The sequence below is a fragment of the Stegastes partitus genome, unplaced genomic scaffold (genome assembly GCF_000690725.1).
Source record: "Stegastes partitus isolate 25-593 unplaced genomic scaffold, Stegastes_partitus-1.0.2 Scaffold338, whole genome shotgun sequence".
In the NCBI taxonomy this organism is placed as follows: Eukaryota; Metazoa; Chordata; class Actinopteri; family Pomacentridae; genus Stegastes; species Stegastes partitus.
In genome coordinates, this window is record NW_007578069.1 from 9,911 (window position 1) to 35,618 (window position 25,708).

The 25,708-nt window shown below is 40.2% G+C and overlaps 1 protein-coding gene across 1 annotated transcript in view; it reads left to right on the forward strand.

Moving 5' to 3' along the window:
- Positions 1 to 1,236: 1,236 nt before the first annotated feature.
- mtss1 (MTSS I-BAR domain containing 1) overlaps positions 1,237 to 25,708 on the forward strand; it is a gene marked incomplete at its 5' end in the record, with an annotated part of 30,961 nt that continues 6,489 nt past the window's right edge. The window contains 10 exons of the mRNA XM_008284021.1: positions 1,237 to 1,321; positions 3,075 to 3,166; positions 3,247 to 3,321; positions 16,930 to 17,087; positions 17,196 to 17,303; positions 18,270 to 18,367; positions 20,395 to 20,473; positions 24,028 to 24,159; positions 24,881 to 25,031; positions 25,296 to 25,322. Coding sequence (XP_008282243.1) covers positions 1,237 to 1,321; positions 3,075 to 3,166; positions 3,247 to 3,321; positions 16,930 to 17,087; positions 17,196 to 17,303; positions 18,270 to 18,367; positions 20,395 to 20,473; positions 24,028 to 24,159; positions 24,881 to 25,031; positions 25,296 to 25,322 — 1,005 coding nt within the window. The remainder of the gene's footprint in view (positions 1,322 to 3,074; positions 3,167 to 3,246; positions 3,322 to 16,929; positions 17,088 to 17,195; positions 17,304 to 18,269; positions 18,368 to 20,394; positions 20,474 to 24,027; positions 24,160 to 24,880; positions 25,032 to 25,295; positions 25,323 to 25,708) is intronic.

Genomic DNA, 25,708 nt, shown 5'->3' on the forward strand with positions numbered 1-25,708 from the left:
CAAACTTCTGTTCTCATTGACCTGAAACTGTGTTTGCATGAGAACGAAAGACCAAAGTGCACAGAAAGCTCACTGATAACTATTAAATAATACCTGTGTGTGTGTGAACAGGGCCGCAGTTCACCACTTGAAATACAAGAAATACATGAATCGAGTTTTAATAGACACTTTGACAAACTGATCCTGCTTCACATTTTCTCTACACACCAACTTGACCTTTCAGAGTAATTCTGCAAGGTCTAGTCTTTTGAAGCACAAATTCAGAATGTCCAAGAAACTGAGCCTTTCTTAAAATGCTAGATAGCTGTATATATGAGAGAAAGAGGGACAATGAAACAGATGGTGAGCATGTCTGTGTGTGTGTGTGTGTGTGTGTGTGTGTGAGATTACCTGCAGACGTGTTTGGTTTAAAAATCATTGCCACTGTGTGTGTTTGTGTGCACACATGAGTTATCATTGTGCCACAAAGTGTCACTGGACCGTGTGTTTTATTATATCAACACTCCTGTCTGTGTGTTTGTGTCGGTGTGAAGTGTGATATTGTAACATCACATTCGCCCAACCCAGTTGTAAAAGCAGGTGGTTTCTTTCTTACATAATATACTAATATAATGACACACACACCCGTATCGTTTCAACACACATTACAATGCTTGTTGTAAGGTCTTAATCAGATGGATTCCTTAATACCATTTAATTAAGCAACAATAGCACACAGACAAAACAGAGCTTTAGTTCACCTGCTGTTGTTGTAGTGGTAGTTGTCTGGTTGTTCAGACCACAGCTACAAGCAAGAACTACATTAATTCAATTACTAGTTGCCTCAAGCTCAGTTTGCTTCAATACAGTGTCAAAAAAAACAGTTATTATCTTTAAAATGCACAGTTGCTGTAAGAGCAGCAGAGACCCACTGTAATGTTGTGTGATATCCTTCTGCTTCATTTGTTTTTTAATGCAAGTTTTTACCACATATATTTAGCCATAGGTTATTTACACGTTTAGTCGGCCTTAGATGGGTTGCAAACAAATCGGAAACAATCACGTAGAGCCAGAAAAATGGTTTTAGATTTCTGTTTTAGCTGCTGAAATCTTACAGAATGTGAATCCTAATAGAGAAGCATGGTCTGCCTTGAGCAGGCATTTTATTTTGTAGTTTCAGTGGTCTAAACTGAGCTTTATTCTGAAATGCCATTGCAGTCTCTTGTCAAACTAAAACTCTTCTTTTGACTGTTTCAGGCGCCACCAAGGAAATCGGCTCAGCGCTAACCAGGATGTGTATGAGACACCGCAGCATTGAGTCCAAACTCAAACTGTTCACAACGTAAGATACAGTCTGACTTCACACACACACACACAACCTGAGACACATACTCACACACACAAAAGACAGTATTATTATATGGTATCTTTTCGAGGGAGGGAAGACAGGTGGAGGTGTGAAAGATGTTGGGTAACACCTTTTATCTGACAGTATGGGAAGTAGACAGTTCATTACACTCAGCTGACATTAGGTCATAGACAAAGCAGACAGGTGTGTGTGTGTGTTAGAGTTATGTGTTGTCCTGGTTTCACCTGTAATCACTTTCACTTGTGCAACATCACAGTAGCTTTTCTGTCATTACTGTCTGCTGTCATTTGAGCAGTTGTCAGTCAGTGACTCGCACGTAGACACACAACATACACTCTCATTAGTGACTTTATTAGGTACGCAAAGTCTAATGCAGATAATAAAGTCTACTTAGGTGTTTGGTCACTGAGGTCATACTCTATATACTGTATATAAATGAAGAGTATAAAGAAATGGAAGCACCTCTTGAGATGATGCAGTCCAGTAAAACACAAACTATGATCGCAGTCATAGGTGATATAAAGGGGTCACTGAGATAAATACTGTTGCCCATTAAAATGTAATAAAGCTTTTGTTTTACAGCCTCATTGTAGTGAATACATGTTTTTGCCAAGCTAATACATCTTTACATTGTAGAGCCCATATTCTGCCTTTTAACTTTTCCCATTAGCTGCCGTTTTGTGCATGTCAAAGGTCTGTAAACTTAGATAGGTGACCCTGAAAACATTTCTTTCGAAGTCTAGACTTTTCTCCCGCTACTTATTTGCATCACCATCTAACACATTTGCATAACACCAGCCTAGTATGTAGTTTGACAAACACTCAGAATAAGAATGAAGTTGTCTCACAGTCAACAATTATTTCCTCATTAAAGCAGCTTCTGCGAGAGCGGCATCCCTGTATTTACACTACGTAACTACATATCTAGCAACTGACCAATTAGATCAGACTGGGCTTTCAGACAGAGTAAGCAGAGGTGCTGCAGCAATGAACAGTATGAGATAGACAATGTTTTTTGTTTCTTTTAAATTAAAGCATGTTACCTGTTTGGGTAGACCCTAACAATACAACATTAAACCTGTAAACATGTATATTATGGGCCCTTTAAGCGCTACAGGCAACATCGTCTCCAGTTTCACCCAATCATCTAAACCAGTGCTTCTCAACAGGAGGGCCACGGCCCCCTAGGGGGCCACAGAGAGCTGCCAGGGGGGCCTTAAGATGGCTGTGAATGTTATTAAGAAGAAAACAAAAAAATATTCTAACGAGAGAAGCTATCTAACTACACAAACAGTCAATCTGTAGTGCTTTATTTGTATGAACCAACTGCCTAGCCCAGTAATAACAAATAAATTCATTTATTATTTACCAGTGTACTCAGTTCAGTCATCAAAGCAGTGACAATATCACTGTTAATACAATGTTTTTGATTTTGGTCGACAAAACAAGCAAAGTAAAGATGTCAGCTCAGGCTCTGAAAAATACTAAAAATAATCAGCAAAGAACGAATGCTGTCTGTAAGCTGTGGTAGCTGCAGCACCATATGAATGAGTAATTAGATAAAAGGTGCTATTCTGATCAAACATGTCAGAGAGTTACTGGTTCAAATCCAAGACTCACTGGAAAATTGATGAAGTCCTGTTTAGCTTGCAGCCTTAATTCAAGACAATGAGGTTAAACACAATGGCTGAGAACGTGAGACATTAAATCTGTTTTTTTCTTTTAGAGCTCTCTCAGAAAGTCTCGTCACTCCACTGGAGCTGAAAATGGAGGAGTGGAAAAAAGTGGCCAGTCAGCTGGACAAAGACCATGCCAAAGGTACGCTAGCAGGCCAACACATGTGCACACTTTCACCTGCACAAGCTCTGCCTCACTCTCAGCTTTTTCCTGTTGTTCAGAGTACAAGAGGGCTAGAGCAGACATCAAGAAGAAATCATCAGACACCATCAAACTGCAGAAGAAGGTGAAGAAAGGTAAGACGAATCGCCTTCAGCTCATCCAGCAGGTTTTCAGGAGCACTGAGTTAAACTGGAACATAAAATTGTCCGTAAAGTTACGTTATCAAACAGTATAAACAAGATGGGAAAAGTTCACCACTGTGGGAAAGATACAGATACCAGAGCTTGTTTACTTCTGAAGAAGAAGCAGCCACCTGTTGAATATGAAAACCATCTTCCACAGAGTGAGGTAATCCTCCACAGTGAGCACATGGAGTCTGTTTGATCCTGCCCTCATTGTGCTGAGATAAGTGTTTTCAGATCTCTGCTGCCTTATGTTATGTCCTGCCTCCTGTCAGTCACCCGGCGCCTCGGGGGAAGAAATAATCCCTCTAAAGCATGTTTCTCTGCTACCATAACTGCTACATCTACGTGAATGTAGATTTACTGTAACTCAGAATAAATAGGTGATTTTATCAGACACTACATCTTTTTCCAATTCAGTTTTCTATAAACAGCGCCATGTTCAAAACGCAAGTTATGATCAGAGCACTTCACATAGCATGGCCGAGACCTTATGATATTATTTTATAGAGACAAACCCGGCTAATAAAAAAAAATAAATCTGATTATCCAAGCACTTTGACAAATAGGAGGAACAAAAATTTCCTTTTCACAGTAGGAAACTCCTGCACAACCAGAATCAGGGTCGGCGGCCATCGGCCTCGACGTGTTGGGGTGTGACAGTAAAGGAGAGAGTAGCAGAGAGACACAGATACAGAGAGGAGAACTGAAGCTTATTCTTCCAATATTGGTAATAAAGGATCATTCTTCCATTTTTCTCATCTTGATACATATTTTATAACATTTGAGCTGATGTGAAGGATTTGTCAAGTTCAGGGTTACAATAATATAACTCACCTGAAAATTACTCAAGTTGTTTTTTCAATGGCAAGTAGACATTTTGCATTAGATAACACTACAGCAGTAGTTTTTATCGAAGGGGTCAGGAACACAGTATCAGGGGTGCCACGGAGGTTAACAGTGTTGGAGAGGAGGTTAAATATTAGTTCTTGTTTCACAAGACTTTTCCTTCTTGTAAAATACTGCAGAATTTTGCAAGAAACGATGAGAGCGGGAAAGTTAAACCGTTTGTTATGAAATCTAAGATGCCAGAGAAGAATGATGATAATCAACAATACATGGACATAAATGACAGCTCAGAGTTGGTATGTAAGTATCGGACACAAGGGTCTAAAGAAAAACAAATCTTTATTTGCCTGACTACAGATAAGCGTAGAATCAATGTCCCAGCAGCCAATCACATAGTGCAAGCATAAAAATTGCTTTCGTCAGTACAGGCCAGCAGATTTTTGGGACATAAACGTAGACGTTATGACTTCACCACGAACTATTTGGTCTTGAACAAGGCTCACTTGTCAGGACTTAGGATTTTATGTCCTAGAACTGAGAGTTGATGCTCTTTAATTGGTATTTATTTCCTTTATTTGGGACTCTTGGCATACCTGCGTTGACCGTGTTGCCCCTGATTATTCTCTGTTATTTGCTCTATTTCAAGAACAATGCGAGGTTCATGTCAGCAGTGATTTTGTCAAAGTAGGCGTCACTTGTTATCTTGCGAAAGGTGCAATGAAATTTTATGCAGTGCACAAGATTGAGGACTCAACACTGAAACAGTGTGTGCTGATTTAAATTTTACAATTGAAATGAGACCTGTTATGGACTCCACTGCCAGTCAGCTTGACTGTTGCCATGGATACATGAACACACTGCCAGGCAGACACCTGGGCTGCACCCTCCCCACTATCAAAGTTACACACCCTTCAGTTGTCATGGTTGCACCTGGCCTTGACATCCCATAACCAAAGAGACCAAAGGCTTGCCAGGAAAGACTGCCCTACGGCCTTATACGGGAGAAGCGGAACGGAAACGCCCAAGCACATGCGCAAACACACTTTCATGCATGCACACACGCATGCACGCACACAAACACACACACACATGCACGCACAAAGACTGAAATGAAACCTCGAGGCCTTTATACAAATATCCTCTCTGTCCTCTCGCTCAGCAAATCCAATACGCAAATGCACAGACACAAAAATAGTCTGTGCACACATCACAAGTCTCATTGCAGACCCGCCCAGGGTAAACAGAGTGATGTCTGATGTGGCTTTAACATCTCTCAACATGTTTTCTGCTACGTGTCTTTTTTTTTTTTCTTCTCTCTTTCTGTCTCTTTCTGCACCATTTCTTTTATTTTTTCGTCTTTCTCAGTCATGACTCCTGAGGTCAAACTAAATCACCAGCATAGTTTTGGGCTGTCTAAATGATCAGGGAAAAGTTAGAAAAAGTTTTCGCTAATTATACTTTAAGTCTTACTTTTATAGTTTTAGCCACACTGGCAACGACAACGCTGTGCTGCATGTATACATTGATGCATCTACCTTCAGTTTTTGCTGCTGTCATAATTATAGCTGAAATATTCAATCTCTATTTGTGTTTCATTCCTATTTGAAGTCTGGATATCAAATCATGATCTGAACTTTTATTTGAAGGTCAAACAGAAAGTGAAAACAACTGAAATATCAGGAATTATGGCTCTTTGTACAAGAAAACTGTATAATCACACCTATGGTGAGCGCAGTAGGTCAAAGTTGTCTTTGCATTAAACTGGATCTTAATAATGAACAAAATTATAAAAAATAAAAAAAATTTGATAAGTTGTGATAGATAGAAATTTTCCAAATGAAGAAAACGTAAACTGTCTGTGAGGGTTGCAAGGCTCAGAGAAATGATACTGTGAGTAAACAAGTAAGCAAAAGAAACTCGAAGATGGAGACAGAACCACAGCTTCACATGTTGTCACCACGTAATGACAGAGCACATACACATATACATACACACACAAACACACGCCCAGAAGGACACAATTTTTTCTTGCACTGCGCACCAAAACTGTGTCTGTACACTCACTAATCAGGGCTACACGGTATAATTATCTCTGGTGTACAGTGCTCTGTGTGTGTGGACACCATAGAATAAGACAGGGCAGACTGAGGGACTAACTTCTGTAGCATTTTGCTGGTTAAAGACAACCAGTCTTAACAAAAGTCAGTTTTTTTCAGCCTTCAACTTTTTCTCATCTTATGGAACAAGATTTATTTTGCTTTTAGTTTGAAATTTTTATAGTACAAGCTTTACACTGCTCTTCAACACACACACATAGTCCAGACACACAGTTACATCAAACCATGTTTAGATCTGTAGTTTGACCAGCTTTCTTCTGTCTGCATGTCGTCTTTCTCGGCTAATTGAATCCTGAAAACCTCACAAGCTCAAGTTTTTTTCTTAAAGCTTTCTCTTCATCCCTCTTTTCTCAGATCACTTCAGTTTGTTGGGCAAAAATATGTGTAGTATACTACAGTTTGTTTGAATGAAAAGAAGGCCTCATCACAGTGCACATCTGTTCCACTACTAATCATCCCATATGATGAGTGTATGAATGTGTACGCTCTGTCATTATGTGGTGTTTAACCACTTCTGGATAGGGAATCTCCAACTGTTGAGAGAGAGGGAGGCAAATGATGGGAGGGAAGTCGACGAAGCAGAAGCAGACACAAAGGTGCCATTTGTCTTCTTCTTCTTCTTCTTTTTTTTTTTTTAAAATCGCCTTCCTCTGAATGGATGACAAACAACACTTACACATTAGGGTTACGATGTTTTAAAATAAACATGAAATAATGCGCTGTAACCTTTTTGAGGCGAGACAAGTTAGCTTATGATCTGCAATCTATGCTGTTGACTCGACTTTTTGCCATCCATTTGAATGAAATGCAGCCACCGCGACAACTTAGTTTGCAGCCAACTTAGTTTGCAGCCAACTTAAGGGGAATGTTCAGGAAACATTAAACTAAGTTCAACGAGTTTAAAAATGTGAAACCGGTCGTCTGTTTCTCCCGCTCTAAAAATATTGGATGAATCCCAATAGGCTGTTGATGTAGCACTTTACAGTAGCAGTAAAGGTGGTAGGTAGGTGGATGGATGGATGGATGGATGGATGGATGGGAAGGTCGGTATGTAGGTAGATAGGTAGGTAGGTGGATGGATGGATTATTCATCCGCTTGGGGAAATTCAAGGTATCCCGTAGCTCACACGTGACATGCAGGTAGACAAAAGGACAATGAACAAAAGAGTGTGTAATTGGCGTGCAAATCATGCTAGTCGAACAAATCACAATAAACAGTGTAGATTAGAACCTTAAAGTTACAGTACATATTATCTACCAACTCTGAAAAGGTTGCTGTTGTTTCAAGTTAGTTGTAAAGCAATCTAGAAAATTGCAGAAGTTGCAATTATAATCTAATATATGAAATCAAGAAAACCGGGTTAGCATCTCTGTGTTGGCATTGCAATCTGTGTAGAGTTTGTGCAGTTCTTTCATTTTTGTGAGGCTTGTTTGAGTTGGTCCCAGCACGTCACTTTGACTGTCAAGGAGGTGTTTGAAGGATGTGCTGCATCGGGTTCTAGTTGCAAAGTTAGCAGCAATAGTCAGACTTAGTTGGATTGGATGTTAGAGATGCTGGAGGCAGTCATATCTTACTTTGAGCCCTATGTGGAACTGAGACTTAAGTATAAATGTGGATGAAGAAGAAATATAGTGCATAGAGGGATTAAAAGATTGATGATAGTCTTCTCCTTGCTGTGGCTGTACAGAGAAGAGGAGGATGAAAGTCATCCATCCTCTCCATGACTCTACTGTGGTTACTGTGTTTAGAAGCTAGAAGGAGAGAGGTGTAGTGAGAGGAGGAGCAGAGAGGCTTATGAAGAGAACACAGAGAAAAGTAAATTATATGATGAACAAGCAGTTAAAGGCCATTATGTTGAAGAGACAAGAAAGAGAAAACAGATGTTGAAGGAAGGTGAGAAGAAAGAAGAGGTGAGGAGCAGGGAGGTTTACGGTTTCAATGTAAGTTTTCACGTGATTTGGTCAGACAGCTGCTTCCCGTCGAGACCTGCCTCTGAGCGTCACAGATACATTTATCACCTGAGATAAACTACCCAGCCACCGATCACGCATCAATGACATCAGCAGCGTTTGGAACAGCTGGTCTAGACTGTTCGATGAGTAAGAGTTTGATAGCAGCAGTTTGTCATTTTTTCATGACAGAATTAGTCATTGTGATTAAATTGATTGATTTTGCAGCCATCGCGTGTCATTGCAAACTGTTTTACCACCGTCTGTGGCTTAACAGATCATTGATAAGAAAGCCACAATTGCAAGGAAACTTTGGAAGATTTTAACAGCTGTTGTTTCAGTTGTTCTAGAAGAAGAAGGTGGGTCTAATTAATGTGACCTTTTAATAGAAATGTGCTAGTGTACAGGTTTGCTAGATATCGTATCAGGTAAAGGAGAAGACAGCCTTAAATCTCGGGTTAAGAAACATTTATGGTGTTTTACATTTCATTTGAAGCTGTTTACTGTTCTGTGAATACGACCATCATAGAGAGGAGAAACTTGCATAATACATTTTCATGAAAGTTTGATGATTTGAAGTAGAGAGAAATCAAACTTGCCTTTTGTACTGTATGTAGATGGAATAGAAAAATCAAAAGTTGAATTTTTCTTTTTACAAATTGCACATTGGTGACTGTACATACTATAGATTCTTTACTACATAGAGTTTAAACGTGTTTGTCTGCTGTCTGCTCTATGTAAACAGAGCGGACAGCAGACAACACAGCCTACAGTTCAGTCCAAAAGTCACAGAATCTTTGCCACATACCTACTTTTCGCAGTTGAGTCACTTCTGGCTTTATGCCTGCAGAAGGAGTGCAGAATGTTTTTAACAACACTTGTCTCGTGCAAATGGTTTACTTTTGGGGAATTTTTAAAAGACTCATGTAGAATACAGTCATTTTGACAAAATATCACAATTTTAAGCCTCGATTTGCTTCTCTGACTGAATGACAACACACTGATCAGGAGTTGGAAGGTTGAACATCTGACAGTTGTTTCTTTTTTCTTTTTTGCAGCATCTAGCACGCTAAATGGTGTAGTTTTGTAGATTTTTAAAAAAAATACAACATGCCTTTTCAAAGCTTAAGCAGCATTTAGATCATCAGAGACAAAAAGTACTGCCTGAAACACAGGCCAGCATCAATTCTACTAATACTTTTAGCAACAATACCTTTATTTATGACTATAATGACCATATTGTAAAAATCTCATTACGTTCAAGATCAGGTATTCAGTATGTCTTAAAGGATAAGGCTGATGATTAGTCAGCAAATTCCATGAAAAGACTAAAACAGCCACAAACTAGTCTCCAAAACCTGATTTAGCTAATTCTTCTGTGCTCCATTGTTGTCCAAAAATAAAAGCACATCAGTGAGTCACATTGCTGCACTGGGTAACACGTTGCTTCGTTGTAAAGAACAAGGCTGCTGTCATTGCTGTAGAATTAGTCTGACCACACCTTTTGACTGACAGGTGATCACTGGGAATTACAATCCAGTGCAATGAAGCAAGAGTCCTCTTGTCATCACTTGCTGGGTTGCGTGTGTCTGGCTTAAATAGAATTAGATTAGGATTGAGTTACTTTGGCAGGCCTGAGGCATAGTTTATTAGCTTTTCAACACTTCTGTATTATTTACCTCCAAGCCAGCTGCATCTAAAGATTGAGAAAATACTGTTAAAATCACCATATGATCAACTTTTTCAAGCCAGAAAGTGATCATTAACGTTCATATTGTGAAGCAAAAAGCCTGTTTGGAAACAAGCATGAGATGTTTTTACAGTACATTTCCCAGCTGGGGAGAATTAGCTCCGTCTGAACTGTGTTTCACCTTTACAGAGGGAATGAGTTGACTCTGTGCAGCATGGAGCTTCTGAGTTCAGGTCTTTGTGTTTTTGTGGGTGGCGAGCCAGAGTCTTGTAGAAACAGTCTGACAACACGCAGCCTGTCTGTGTGTTTCCACAGAGGCCAGACGTCAGACCAACAGCACACCGACACTGAGCTTCTGTTAGCAACGTGGAAATTATCCTCTGTCTTCTCGCACAGGCACCTGAGTGAACAGGCTGTGTTTAGGTTGAGCTTAATGGCACAAAGCCTGCAGTGTGTGTGTTTGGCTGTGGAAACTGCTACTCAGTGTTTTTCACAGGATTTACTGTCCGTGTCTCTGTTGAAGTCAGAAAGAGGTTTTGTTTGTGCCATGTTTGCTTGAAAAAAATCTTAAAATTTGCTAGGTGTCAATTCAACAGAAGTCTGGTGAACAGATAAGCCCAGAGAAGAGTTCATGAGATGTTGTCAGTAGTCAAAATCTGTGATTTCAAGTATTACAAGGTTTTAATTTTTCAACTAAAACAGTCACACTGTATTTATTTATCAGTGGAAACAGTGGTGGAGGAAGTATTCAGATCCTTTACTGGAGTAAAGGTGTCAGTACTGCAGTGTGAAGTGTAGAATTAAAATATAACAAGTCTCAACAGGGGATCGGTGGTTAGCCTCACAGCTAGAAGGTCGCCTGTTTGCATCCCGGTGATCTTTCTGCGTGGAGTTTGTATGTTCTCCCCGTGCAGTGTGGGTTCTCTCTGGGTTCTCCGGCTTCCTCCCACAAGGTCCAAAAACATGTTGAGGTTAATTGGTGATTCTAAATTGTCGTTAATGTGAGTGTGCTTGGTTGTCTGTCTCTAAGTGAAGCCCTGTGATAGACTGGTGAGCTGTCCAGGGTGTCCCCTGCCTTCACCCTGAGTCAGCTGGGATAGACTCCAGCCCCCCACGACCCGAGTGAGGATGAAGCGGTGTATAGATGATGGATGGATGGAGGTCTCAACAGTAAAAGTACTCGTTACACAGTACAATATCCTCTACCAATGTTATATCGTTCAATGTAGTACACTGTAAAAAAAATTACGTTTTTAACTATGTTTTTTTTTTAATGATTTACTGTCATTTTACAGATTTTTTTTCACAGAAGCAAAAATGTATTAATTTACAGACACAGACCACCAGGCCAAAACTGTAAATACATTCCACATCAAAAATTTGTATTTTCACAAATGGTAACACATTCTCAGTGTTTCACTGTACAATTACACATTTTACTACTGTGTTTCAATCAGCATACAGTCTATTTTTTTTAAAGCACAAAACTTAGAAGTCCATCATTGTGAGCTGATAAACAATATCAGAAAAAACAATAAATGAAATGTAATCATTGGTGGTGACAGCTATGGACTGACTTCAGCCAAACCTTGAGGCTGGTTTTAAACACTGCCAAGCATTTTAAATCTTTATTGTAGGGATAGCATTCCACTTCTTTCTTTACAGTTTAACTGAGGTAGCAGGTTGACCAAATGCCGTCTTTCTGAGCTGAGGAACCCAACGACCTCCAGGTGCTCCAGTCCTACCTGCCCTGCTGCTGCCTGGGTGAGCCAGGCCCTCTCTAAGAGGAGAGATTAGATTATGAATAATTTTACACATCAGACACGCATCAGAGTAAAAAAAGAAATTGTTGTTTTTTTTAGGATTTGCAGTGGTGATAATCTTTTGGCTTTTTCTCTAATACTTTAAGGATTTGTTTATACAGTGAGTCCACAGGTTTGAGTGTAGTCACACCTATTTGTGACCAAGATGTAATACAGTAAGACAGGTTTGGAAAAAGCGTGGGAACAAGGACCTTTGCAGCCCATATGGACAACTGGGGCCTCGTGTTTTTATAATTATTCAAAGTAGGTGGTGACCCTACTGACCTGTTTGAAAGACAGGTTTGTGTCAGCTATAATGTCTAGATATTTAAAAAGTGTCACAGATTTGATAGCCTCCCCATTTAATATCTTACAGATGATTAATAGTAAAATTACAGAAAGGAAATAAATAGATAAATTTAAAAAAAAAAAAAAAAAAGTGTCCGCATGAAAAAATCTCTGTTCTTACCTGAAGTAAGTTGTTCTTTTACAATGTGTAACTCTTAATTTACTGGAACCTTTGCTGCCAGATTTAAACTTTTTAACAGGACTTTTTTTCCCTCCCTTTTACAGTGTTGCTCGTCAAGAGGGATCTAATTAGAACAAATTTATATACAGTTTCTGTCGTAGTGCTTCATATTTTATAGACTGCTCTCAATTTTTATGTGACATCTTAATGTGGAATGTTGCTAATAAGTGTGGCGGTCCAATACACGTGTCAGAGGAGGAAGTGGAAGTCTAAAGTAGGACAGGACGGGGGTACAAGTACCTTATTGAATTAGTACACGAGACCCTGGACATGCAACCATTGCAGAGGCTGCAGTTTTGCGAGCTGTACTTAAACTCCTTTGCGTTGACGAATGTCTGTGCTCCTTTGTTCACCTCTGGACTTATTTTTACACTTATTGTGTGTGTTTCCACAGCTGGGTGGTCTCTTGTCAGAGCTCCGTCTGTCTTCTCTACCTGCAGCTCACAGTTAACGCTCAGCTCTGCCAGTGTCTCCCCACAAAACATGACTCCTGACGTTTAAAAGCAATTTTCAGGCGTTTGTTGCTCCAGTCACATGGTCACTCACTGAGGAGAACATAACAATATCCTGAAAGTATTTTATCTATTTTTTTTTTTTTTAATCCTGGGGGTCATTTTCTGTCAAAACGGTTTTTAAAATGATTTCAAATTTCAGGTCTGCCTCCAGGCACAAGTGTGTTTTGCTTTAATGTTTGAGCTTCAGAATGACGTATGTGCAGAGTTTGACACTAGAAGGTTGTTTTCACATCGATCTGCCAAAGTCAAGGGAAAAGTTTCCCTTCGCTCACCTTATACGAGTTTAACAGGTGTAGGTACACGCAGGATTTAGTCAAGTCACAGCTAGCTGGGAGCAAATCACAGTCCAGTCTGCAATTCACAGAAGTGTAACGTGGAAACCTGAGACCTCCCTTGCAAGTCCACTGAGATGATTAAGTAGAAATTGGTGTTATTGTGGGGCTTTGACTGTGTAGTGCGGCCTGTCAGTGTGATGTGGAGCATGTGATAGTTTTGAGTGGAGAATAGAAGAGACTGGGAGTTGCTCTGACTCACAGGAGATGTAACCAGCTGTAGGTCCGAGGTCACATTTAAATCTAACGTTACAAAATGCATTTCATAATGTACCACAGTCTTTTTAAATTCAGTGGTAAAGTAGAGCAGGTTGATGACTCTTTGATTTGCTTTACCACGTGATGACATGAGCTACAACTGTGGTTAACTAATGAGAGAAGCTGAAACCTGAGGTGGAGTGAAGCTCTCATTACCCACCAAGTGTTTACCTTTGAAGGAACGTGGCCTTGTAGGTAACCTGTGTGTGACGGAGCTCCAGTGGTGACAGAAGTGATCGACTCCGGTGTGTTGAAGAAGTAACGTTTCCAGCATGTAGCCACAGCCAATGTGAAGTCCACGCCAACAAGGGCCATTAAGACAGGCTGAGGTTTCAGTCTAATGGCTATCCCAATATTAAACACAGCGTTCACTGCCCTGAGAGGAAGGAAATAAAGGCCTTGTTCTTGCAATATTTATTAGTTTTTGTTCATTTGGTTAAAGTGAAATAACAAATTAGGCTGTCATATTTAAACAGAAGTACACGGTGCTGCCCCGCTCATTACTCTGACAAATCTAAATGGCAGGCCTTTGTCGTGGACACCAAGTCTGATTTGACCAGCGACATCCCGATAGGTGTACAGCCATGTATCCTTGCCAGTCAATACAAGGATGCTGCAGGTTAAGGGTCCTGCTCAGTTACGTCTCAGTGGTGGTGAAGATGGAGGGCTTTCACTTCAGAGTCATCCTGCTGGTGCAGGGATTGAGTCTTGCAATGCAGGGACACAGTGTGAATGTCTGCCTAAGTGTAGAGATGAGGATTGTGTTGACGTTGTGATGAAAGAGCCACAAAATGTCATCTGCATGTTAGTCTGCACTTTATTCTGTCGCTACTTGTATTTATTTATCTTTTTTTTAGTGACTGATTGTTCATTTTAATTACCTGAGATGAACCAAGCAGAGTTTCGTTGTACTCTTGTGTATGAAGACAATAAAGTTCATTCACTTTAATCCAATTCAGTCAATTCAAACGTCCCTTGGTTGACTTGGTAACGACGGTTTCTGTCTTGGAAAGAGTGGAAGTTTTCAAAGTGGTGAATGTTTGTTTGATGGTTTGTCATGTGCTCTTATGAGGACAGACTTGTGCAGCGAGGCTGGTCTGCTTCACATGCTGGTGGTGGAGTCTAGAAAACAATGTAGTAAATCACATCAGAGAGACAATTGTTTCCTTCTGTACAGCTTCTCAATTTCTCAGATGTTTATTGGGATGAAATTATGAAGGAGTTACAAATATAAAAGCAGTATTTTACAAGGAAACCTTCACTGTTTTGCATTACAGATTATATGTTCACCACTTTGTTTACAGCATGTACATGTGATTATATACTGTTAATATAAATCCTGCACATTGTATATATACTTTATATATATGTGATTACAGCACATTCATACACATTACATAATCATGCACTCCATTGTATATCCATTGTCATATAGATCACAATTTAAGACTACTTGTATGTTTCTGTGTGTATCGTTGGTAATTAGAGCCTCTTCTATATATTTATACATAAACATATGTATTATGTGCACCCTTTAATGATATACTTTTGTACATAACAGTCCTATCTGCTCTTTACCTTTGTTTGTTCAGCCTTGTTGTCCTTCTTCTCAGCTGTTGTGTCCGTTTCTGTGTCAGTACATTCAACGCAACGGGGGAAAAAATGGAGCTGAGTTCCTCGTACACATAATTGGAGGATAAAGCTGATTCTGATGTTATTGAGTGAACAGATAAATTGATCAGTCAGAGTAATCTAAATATAGAAACCCCGCGTTCTCATGCAGTTTTCCTACATTTCACGGGCTGGTGTTCAGCACAGACAGTAGGACGAGTCAGACAGCAGAAACCAGTCAGCCCAGTGTGTCCTCACTGCTGTCATATTAGCTGTGTTGTGCTGACTCCTGCTGGTAGCTTCTGGGTAACACAGGATGTAGTTTGTTACTCTGCTGGGTGTTACTGAACAGGAAGCTGTTACCAGTGATGGAGAGAGAAAACTATTATTAACAGGGAATAAGGGTTTTACTTCAATTACTCCCTCAGTTTTGTAAATTGTCTCCATTCTCTGAATGTTTTGTGAAGACATGAACTTAGCTCAGTTTGTTCTCAAGGTTTGCTTCCTCTTTTTTTGCTGACCTGAGAGACACTGAGTTGTATGAGAGTTCACTTGAAGGTCCCACCTATGATCATTATTGTCATAACATGACACGATGTTGGACTTCAGACGTTGTGTTGTGCTTTCCATTAAGGGTCTAATGATATGTTTTTCTCAGGGCTGATACAAATCCTGATTTATCGTAATCGAGGACACCAATATTGATATTTGGAACAGACATACAGTATGCCACATTTCTGCAAATACTTTATTATATCTTTTCATGGGACAACACTGAAGAAATGTCACCTCAAAATAACTCAATACACAGTCATTAATGTCTAAACCGCTGGCAACACAAGTGAGTAAACCCCTAAGTGAAAATGTCCAAATTGGGCCAAAAGTGTCAACATACTGGGTGGCCACCATTATTTTCCAGCTCTGCCTTAACCCTCTTGGGCATGGAGTTCACCAGAGCTTCACAGGTTGCCACTGGAATCTTCTTCCACTCCTCCATGACGACATCACGGAGCTGGAGGATGTTAGAGACCTTGTGCTCCTCTACTTTCCATTTGAGGATGCCCCACAGATGCTCAATAGGGTTTAGGTGTGGAGTAAAAATGAAAATTTAAGTGGCAAAATTTGTACGTAAATGCCCTCGTTATTTTACGTTTTTCCATATGTTTAAACAAAAGAAAAATATTCAACATTTAGTTTTGATCGGCTGTTACATTTGACCCGTCAAATAAGGCTCCAGACCACAAAGTGGCGACTGCATCAGAGCCAAAATAATATGTTTCGGAAATTAATTAATTTTATCAGGAATCAGTTTAAAAGATTATTTCTGTTTCTATTGTCATATCCCTTTTTGTTTCTTTACCTGGGAAATATTAAACAATAAACAGGTGTTAGTCTTTATTCTTATTTATCTTATTATTATTGTTTCGGTGTGGAACAGGTGCACAACGCATTTCACATATAACTGTGTTTGTGACTAATAAAAGATCTTGAACCTTGAACCTTATTTCGTGTGTGTAGCAGATTAAACTTCACTGTTTGTAGTTTTGACTAATCCTCTCATCCTAACCAGTATTTGGTTTCATCACTGATGCTAAAAAATCCAGCTTTATGGTAAAATTCGACATGACTTGCTGTGAGACAACTTTTTTGATCTGTGAAAACCATCGGTTCAAACATGGCAACAATCTAAGCCGATTAGTCGTTTGCTTCAGCTACAATAATAACATTTGGGGAATTGAAAGATGAGAAAGTTGGAAATGTTGCGACCTGTACAACCTGTTTGTGTTGGCTTTATCGAAAGCTGCTACCTGGATCTTGTTTTACACTGATACTTGTCTTTATTCCCTTCAGCTCAGTGGGTATTTCCTGTGTGTTAACATCAGCTGTGTGTGTGTGTTTTTCTGCAGGTAAAGATGAAGCTCGGGGCCAGCTGGACTGTGCACTGCAGGACGTCAACGTACGATACGCTGTCCTGGAGGAGACGGAGAAACGAGCTGTGTGCAGAGCGCTGGTAGAGGAAAGAGCTCGTTTCTGCAGTTTTGTCAACATGCTGAAGCCTGTGTTGGTCAGTGATGAGCATTTGATGAATCAAATCCACCAGTATGGGACGGTTTCAGCCTTTGAAACCTGCTAGACTGCAATATCAGCGCTGATCAATAATGTGTGTTTGTAGGACCATGAGATCAACATGCTGGGTGAAGTGACCCACCTGCAAACAATTCTGGAAGATCTGACCAACCTGACGGCTGAACCTAATAAACTCCCGCCGGCCAGTGAGCAGGTACTGCACTTGTTCTCCTTCCGTATTTTGGGATTGTTTTTTTAACTCTTCTGTAGCGCCACCCTCAGTCCTCGTGTTAAATTTTAGCTCTACTGCTCATAATAGTATCAATGGTAAGTCAGGTTTTTATATTTTTATTTTTAACAAATGTCAAGACAAGATCAAAACCAACAATGAATCGGCCCTACAAACAAGAATTAAGTCTCTATCCAAAGCATGAATTATGAAATGAAATGAAAAATACTTTATTTATCCCAGAAGGGAAATTCAATATTTTATTATTGTTATTATTATTATTACCATTAATTTATCCTATAACTATTTGCCAAAGAGGTCTAATTTTGCCTCAAAACTACACACTGTAAGTCATTTTGACACAGCTCCACACACACAGTCTTGCTGCTTGCATTACTCAATAGAGCAACAAATGTGTTTTAATCTGCTGCTGAATGTAGTGCCAATAAATCCACTTTTCCCCCTGTTTGAGTGCTCAGCTGTTCGAGGAAATTGTTGAGCCATTTCAGAGGGAGTACACAAACGTGATAGCTATTTGGCACAATTGAACGCACATGATCGACTGTGATGTTGACGTTCAAGATGCTCCATTCAAAGAAACCAGCTGATGAAGATAAAAATCAGCTGCAGTCTACGGGATCCTACAAGTGAGGTGTTTAGGGAACACTGGCAAGCTGTGCTATCAGTAGGCAGGGAAGCATCTATGTTACATTCTGGTCAAGAAGAAGGTCAGGTCTTATCTTGATGCAGGGATTTATGCATTGGCTAGAATGTAGCACAACATGGAAGCGAGGGCAGTGCTGTCTTTATGAAGACCTGAAAGAGTCTGATGTCTTATATGGGAGGTAACTGACCTCGGAAAACCAGGTAGTTTGGAGAGAAAAAAGACGGAACACAGAAGGATAAAGCCACCAAGGTTGTCATTCATGTGTTTGTTTGTTTGTTTCTCAGGTGATTTTGGATCTGAAAGGTTCTGATTTCAACTACACTTATCAGACACCTCCAGCTTCTCCCAGTAACACACTGTCCAGGAAGAGCAGCATCAGCAGGTAACACACACACACACACACACACACACACACACACACACTTACACATTTTATGCAGATTAATGTAATTCAAAGTGTTTTACAGGTGACTTACAAGTGACAGTTCAGATAGAAAAGAAAAACAGTTACAAACTAGTCTTAGAAGCATCTGTAAACAGCAACTGGTCGTTTCTTTTGGGTTCTTGAAGATGTTTCACTTCTCATCCAGAAGGCTTCTTCAGTTCTACCATTTAAAAATGCAGAAGACCATGAGAGACCAGGGTCATTCAAAAAGTCCCTGATTTTTTGTCATGTGACTGTTGGTCACAGCAGAGTCAGTAATGGCTTCATGGTTGTGATGAGGAGTGCAGAATTTTATGTTTGGTACAGAATCTGGATAGTGGAAAAAAGTTCATTTTTGAGGAAATGCTAATAATAATATTTAAACTTAGATTTGGAATTTTTCTGAAAAAGCAGTAAGTCACAGATGAGTAGTTCAAGGACTGTCGAAAAACTGAAAATCAGACAGTTGTTTCAGTTTTTACAGTTTATCTTAGATGGTGTGCTTTTGGCTGGTTTTTATTTTTTATTAGGATAACATAATAACCCCTGAGTACATGCACTTGTCTCCTCTGTAAGCAGCCCAGATGAGGGTCTACGGGACAATTCTTGTGGTCAGAACACACATAGTTTGGGCTGCCCTGAAACAGTGAAGTGGAAAATAGCTCAATAAAATGCTGTGTAGCTGTTTTTACTCTGATCAGACCAGTTTAGAAATGTGATCGCTAGCAAGTTTTTAGTTTAGTTTAAATTTCCAGTTTATCCGTGCAAGCCCCACCTACAGCCAACACGATCTTCTGACCATAGATCTACAGTGTAATCAGGTTACGTGTGAATTTCTGCACTCGTACAGTGTACTAGAGGAAATAGCCTGGTCACCGTGCTCTCTGTGGATTGTTATCAGTCACAGCAGGGCAAAACACACTGGATAAAACTGATTCTAACGTCAAGATAAGCTTTAAATCAACACTGCTTCCACACGTAGATCACTTGTCCATACTCTTAACCCCAGCATACACCCTCCTCAGTAGAAAAATTCAACCTGCCATAGAACAGTAAAAACATGGCCTGAAGGAGCTTCCTCGCAGCTGCAGGACTGCTTTGAAAAGGACCAACTGGGACATCTTTGAGAATCTTGGAGGAGTACATATCAGCTGTTCTCTACTGCATACACAATGTCACCGTCAACAAACACATCCAGGTGTAGCCCAATCAGAAGCCCTGGATGACAAAGAAAGTCAAATCTCTTCTCATGGACTGTAACACCGCCTTCAGCTCTATTAACAGGGCTCCATCCAGTGCTACAGTACTTTTCGCTCATGTTTACCAGTGTACAAAAGTGCAATCAGTGACTGTTTTTACATTCCCCTTATACCAGATTAGCTGTCTTTAAAAGAATAAGCTATCTCACTGCTCTTATAGATACACTGACACATTCTATTTTTTCCTACTCGATGTTTTATTGACATTTCTTATTAAAAATCTCTGATTGTGTGAATGCACTGACAGGATTGCTGCATAATGTCGTTGCACGCTGTACAATGACAAATGGAGTTCTTGTCTATTCTCTTCTACTGGTGTCAACCTCAATGTGATCATATAACAAGTACTGAAAGCTGACATCAAGTGTCTGGTCTATTTCATGATCTTGTTTATTTAGTCAGAGTTCTCGTATGGTTTAACATGTAAAATGTTCATCTTTTGTTAGATTAACAGTTTTGCAGAAAACATATTTCTCAACAGTTCAAGTTCTGAAAAAAGGAAAGTATTGGTTGGTGTTGCTGGTGTTCGAAGTGTGTAACTGTGGAAGGGCCAAAATCAGAATAGTTCTAGATGACAGTGGGACCAGAGCCTCAGTGTTTTCCCAAGGCTTTACAACCACACTTCTTTCTTTATTTGATTTGACATTCCTCTTCAACTCTGTGTTTTGATCTGTTTAGCATCCTCTGTGCCATCGGTTCTTAACCGTAGGGTTTGTGTTTTCATAGCAACTACCAGACTGGATCAGTGAGACACGTTCCCTCCCTGGACTCCATCAGCTGTGCTGTGGATGGAGTACACATCCAGGTAACACACACACACACACACACAGACACACACACATACACACACGCTCATAGTGATTTTCTTAGATTTAGACAAGTTCTTTCACAACTGAAACACTTGAAACTAAATCTGTCAGTATCTCAGCTCTTAAGATTACCTTCAAACTATCTTACAACATATGGTCAAAAGTGCATCATGGTCACTGCTGTTCACATTCTGTTGTTTCTTTCTAGTACAGCTTTGTGTCTCTAATTTAAAGTGGTACGACACCTTAAATGACACCATACAAAGATATTTTAGACCACCTATTACTAACTTCGTTGCAGCAGTTTACCTTCTCATGTTTTAACATTGCACCTGTAGTGTGCTCAATTCAAGATCCAAAAATGATTCTTTGTGGTTTAATATGGCAGAACTTGACTGGTCTGCACAGAGCCTCGGCCCTAATTCTATCCAGCAACTTAGGGCAATTTGCCTAACATCAGTGTTACACCATAATGCCCTTCTAGCTGAATGGAAGCAAAGATGCAGCATCCATTGCTAAAAGCTGTTAAAGGAGCAGATTAATGCCCAGTTTTGGAGTCATGTGTTCAATTACCACACTGGGGTGTCCACATACTTTTGGCCATATGCTGAACATCAGTGACAATGTCTGATTTCAACACAATGCAGTAAGTTTCTGTTTTTAAACTTAAACTCCACTAGCACAGAAATTTAGTTTAAATATGTTTTAATATCCTAAAGGTACATTTTACTCCAATATAACATTCTCACAGCCCCACACACATGCTCACCATCCTTCTGCTAACTCTCCCCACACTGTAAAATGAAACTCTACAAAATAAAAGTCTTTCATCCTGACAATGACAGAAGCACAAGAACACACACCGCTCTAACCTTCTCCTCTGTGTAGCGCTGCTCTTCCCCCTATTTGCTGATTGGCTGTGATGAAAGCGGGCGGTCCCTCAGTGAAGGGAACTCCCCCTCTCGACTCGGTCGTCAGGGCAGCCGTGGTCGCTACGGTTACGCAACTGCCCGTGGCCAGCACCCTGCACAGAGCCGCCGCGTTAGTCGCAGGGATTTTATCACCGTGAGAAAAAAACTACAACTACTACATTCGTCCCAACCCCGAGCCCGTCCTGAGTTTTTTTCCGTTTGTCTCCAATTCCATCTCACATTTCCTCCAGCTGGTTTTACCTTTTTATTCCTTGTTTTTATCATTAACTCACACGTGGCTCTGAGTTCAAACCCTTTGCATTTAAATCCACTTTTAATGTCACCAATTTCATCCACTGTAAATGTTTCCGGTGAAACTTTATATATGTCATTAATCCAGCGCTGACTTCATCCCATAAAATTTGAATTTGTCGATATTTTAAATCTAATTCTTGATGTAATGCCATAAACCTTTCTATGTGTGTGTGTGTGTGTTCATGAGTACAGTGACAGGTGATGTGTCAGTGTTACGTGTATTTATAGTTTTGGACTTACCAGTGTCGTCTTTGGTGTGTTTTTTGTTTGTTTGTATCTATAATCTGTATTTGTCGTGGTGCGTCTTTGACTCTTTTGATGCTTTGTGCTCGTCTGTCAGAACATATCTGACAATGGATGTAAATTTTAGCTACCGCTGTTTTTGGCCAGCGGTCTCTAAATTACACCTGATTCCTGTAGAGTGATGCAGAAATCATTAGTGATTGATTATTTATTTTTCTTACACCAAGCGGTAGAGGGTTGTTTTTTTTTCCTTTCTTCAGAAGTCAGTAAGACACAACCAGGACCACATCCCTCAGTATTTGTTGAAGCACTGCCCTAAAACCAGGCTTTGGAGCAACAAGTGGCTGTGGTCAGGGGGTAGCCCAACTGATGCTGGATTCTTGGGACCGATCCAGATAATAGTCTAAACATTAGCTCACACATTTTTTTTTTTAAGTCCAAAATCTGTTTGCGTTTTCTCAAAGAAGTAGTCAAGATAGGACATTTTAGAAGTTTGGTTTTTAAAGTGAGGTTGTATGAGGTACTTATCAGTAATCAATGTATTACTTACTCGTAGATGGTGGTTAGAAAACCCCCAGATTGTAGAGTCAGAAAGATAATCAGCATAGAAGACCGGAAACTGCTTTGGATTGGGTCGGCAGGAGAAAGTTTTATAATCATAGGGAAAAAAAAGAAATTAATGGAAGCCTTAGTTAGAAAGCGTTCATTGCTTTACCTTGCAGTCAAACCGACCTTTCCGACAGTGAGCTGAAGGATATTTTAACACGTTGGTTCAGATCTAAACGAATGTTTAATACACTAAAGTCACACAGCAGGAGACCAACAACTTCTGTCTTCTGTTACGTAAACGTACTGTCTTTGTCAAAGCAGTCTGGTTGTTTTAAAGAGAGAAATAAAACTGCTTCCATATCGGAAAGGGCTGGTACTTCTAGATTTATTTGATTAACTGGTATTTCCTTTAGCAAATAGTCTCCGTTACTTTTTCTATTAAATTCCGAGTCTATAAAATGTCAGGAAGTAGTATAAAATGTCTATTAACATTTCACCTAGCCTAACATAACCACACTAATTCGCTTGTCTGAAACCTGGAAGATGTTCAGTTTCCACAGATATAAAACAGAAAAGCAGCAAATCGTCACATTTGAGAAGCTGGAACCAGACAATGTTGGACTGTTTGGCTTGAAAAGTGACAGAAACAATTATTCAATCATCCCAACTACAGCGTGTTTTTCTTTTGAGTAACTATTTTTTTAAAAAAGGCTGCGATGTGTCAAATAGTTTGAGCACCAGAGATGTTTCTAGCCATTTGCCCCCTTATTCAATCGACACTGCCGTATATCCAGTTTTTCACACGTGCACACCTCAGCCAGCCCTCGTCCCACAGTCATCTACCTTGTCGCATCTTTGTCCTTTTACCAAGATGCCCTCTGTTTTTGAAATTTGCTGAAATGCTCCTTTAGGCTGAAGTCGATACTGTCAGTGTCAGTGGTTTCCTGTGACAACGTTTGTGTGCTTTAAATTGAGGAGATAATTTCCAAAGTTCCACCAAACTTCACTTCATTACAAAACATTTTTATTGTTTACTGAATCACAAGAGTCTCTGCAATGCCTCATTTAGCCATTAAATGAGACACTTTTATTGATGTTGTTGTCAGTTATTATATATGATATTTTCAGTGATATCCTGCATGTTTTGTATTATCAGCAAATGCCATGAAAAAAACAAACAAACAAAACCAGTGAATCAAGCTGAACATGTTGTGTTGACCAGCAGCCATTGTAGAAGTCCTTCATACAATACAATGATTACAGGCATGTTTGGGTTTTTTTTTAAGTTTAATCCTAAAAATCAAATCCCCAACCTTTTTTTTTTTCCCCCTTTAAGGGATCTGCTGGCACATGTTAGAGGCTTCTCTTGTATTCAACCTGTCAGCCTCTGTGTACCTGCTGTCACAGGTGCTCTACAGAAAGCAAGTTTTGCAGTTCTTGTGTTGAATGTGGGACTTCTATGATGGCACTACACTCTGTGAACTGTGCTCATCGTACACATTGATTGACTGACTGGTTATTTTTTCTGACAGGATGCAGTTGGATCCACCAATCAGCTGGCATCCGGGGGGAGTGGAGGGGCGGAGAACGGCCTGTTGGCCCCTCCACACAACGCCTACACGCACCACGGAGAGAGAGCTCGAGCCATGTCTGCGTCTGGGAAGGTACCACAACCTAGTTACGACTCAGAGAAACAAAAGAATCTGTGTCATCTTTTAGATTCCTCTTGATCTGTTGTTGATGTGTTAGGCCAGTTCAGGCAAACAGGAGATGACGTGACATTTATTATTCATTTTAGAAGGTTTATCTCCAACAGCAACTTGAAAAAACATAATTCCAACAGAAGAGGTGGTCAGTGGCACCACTTATCTGTCACCTGCAATGCAGTCCTAAGACCCGACCCAGAGAGCTTAACAGCCATTTAAAACTTGACTAGTGATTCCCATGGTGTTAAATCAGTTTTGCTACCAAGTAGAGCAATCACAGCTGTTGCAGTCTGTGTTGCCGCAAGGTGCAGTTACGTTTTGGAGAAGGTGCACATCAGGCTATGTTGTACCTATAACGTAGATTCAGCATGGATGTTTAAATCAAGCTTGTGTCACACTATTAACCAGCTGAAATGCAAAGACCGTCTTTCCGAAGAACTTACACCATCCCTGTGGAGTGATGTGAGAGCAGGAAAAGAGCAGACGAATGGAAAAGTGAAGACTAGGCAGGGACAAGACCAAGTCAACAACAGCAGTAGAGCGAGGCTGAGGAGATGAAGATTATAACTGTCTAGATTCTCCGTCAACTTTTCTCTATAAACTTTTAATACAGAACCATCCATCTACTCCCCTCTGTCCTGTCCTAAACTCACCTCGTTCTCCTCCCTCCCTCTCTCAGTCTTGCTCGGCCCGGGATCAGCTCGCGTTGACGTTGGGTGTGTTGAATTCAGACGCCCCGAGGAGCAGCAGAGACTCTCTGCACTGTTCGAGTGGCTACAGCACCCAGACCACCACCCCGTCCTGCTCCGAGGACACCATCCACACACACAGTGAGTACAGAGAACCCACGTGATACTTCACAAACTCACACAGGCAGGTCAAACTTAAATTGTTTGACTGTCTGAACCTCTCAGGTGTGCCCTGTTGTGTGTTTGAGTCATATTTCTTTTTTTTTTTTCTTTGTTTGGATAAAACTGGGTTTCTGTTACCTGAATTATTTCCTAGTTTCTTCTCTGCTGTACTTGCGCTTCTCTGGTGCGTTTCTTTGAGTAGGTGTTTGTTTTCTTGGTTAAACTTCCTTCCTTCTCTTCCAGCTGTAAAGAGAGATCCTCCCCTCTATGGTAGGTCTCCTACTGCCTGCCTGCCTGCCTGCCTGTCTGTCTGTCTGCTTGTCTTCTTGTCTACTGGGGTCAGGGTTTGATTGCATGCATTCACATCTGCATCCAGCATTGCATTCATTTATGAAATCTGTCTTTCCCAAAAGCTCCATTTTCAGTCACTTAAAACTGCATTTGCATGTGGCCAAAAGGCAAAAATGCATCAAAAAAGCTGCATTTTTACATCATAGCCATGTACGTGTGGACAAGGTCTCAGTCAAGTTTCTGTGGTTTGATGCAACAGAGTGAAGCTTTGTTCAAGCACAGACCCAAAGAGAATGCGTTATCTGACAAGAACTGTGCTCACTGAATTAGCATTTATTCAGGGCTCCAGAATGCAGCCTTTTTTT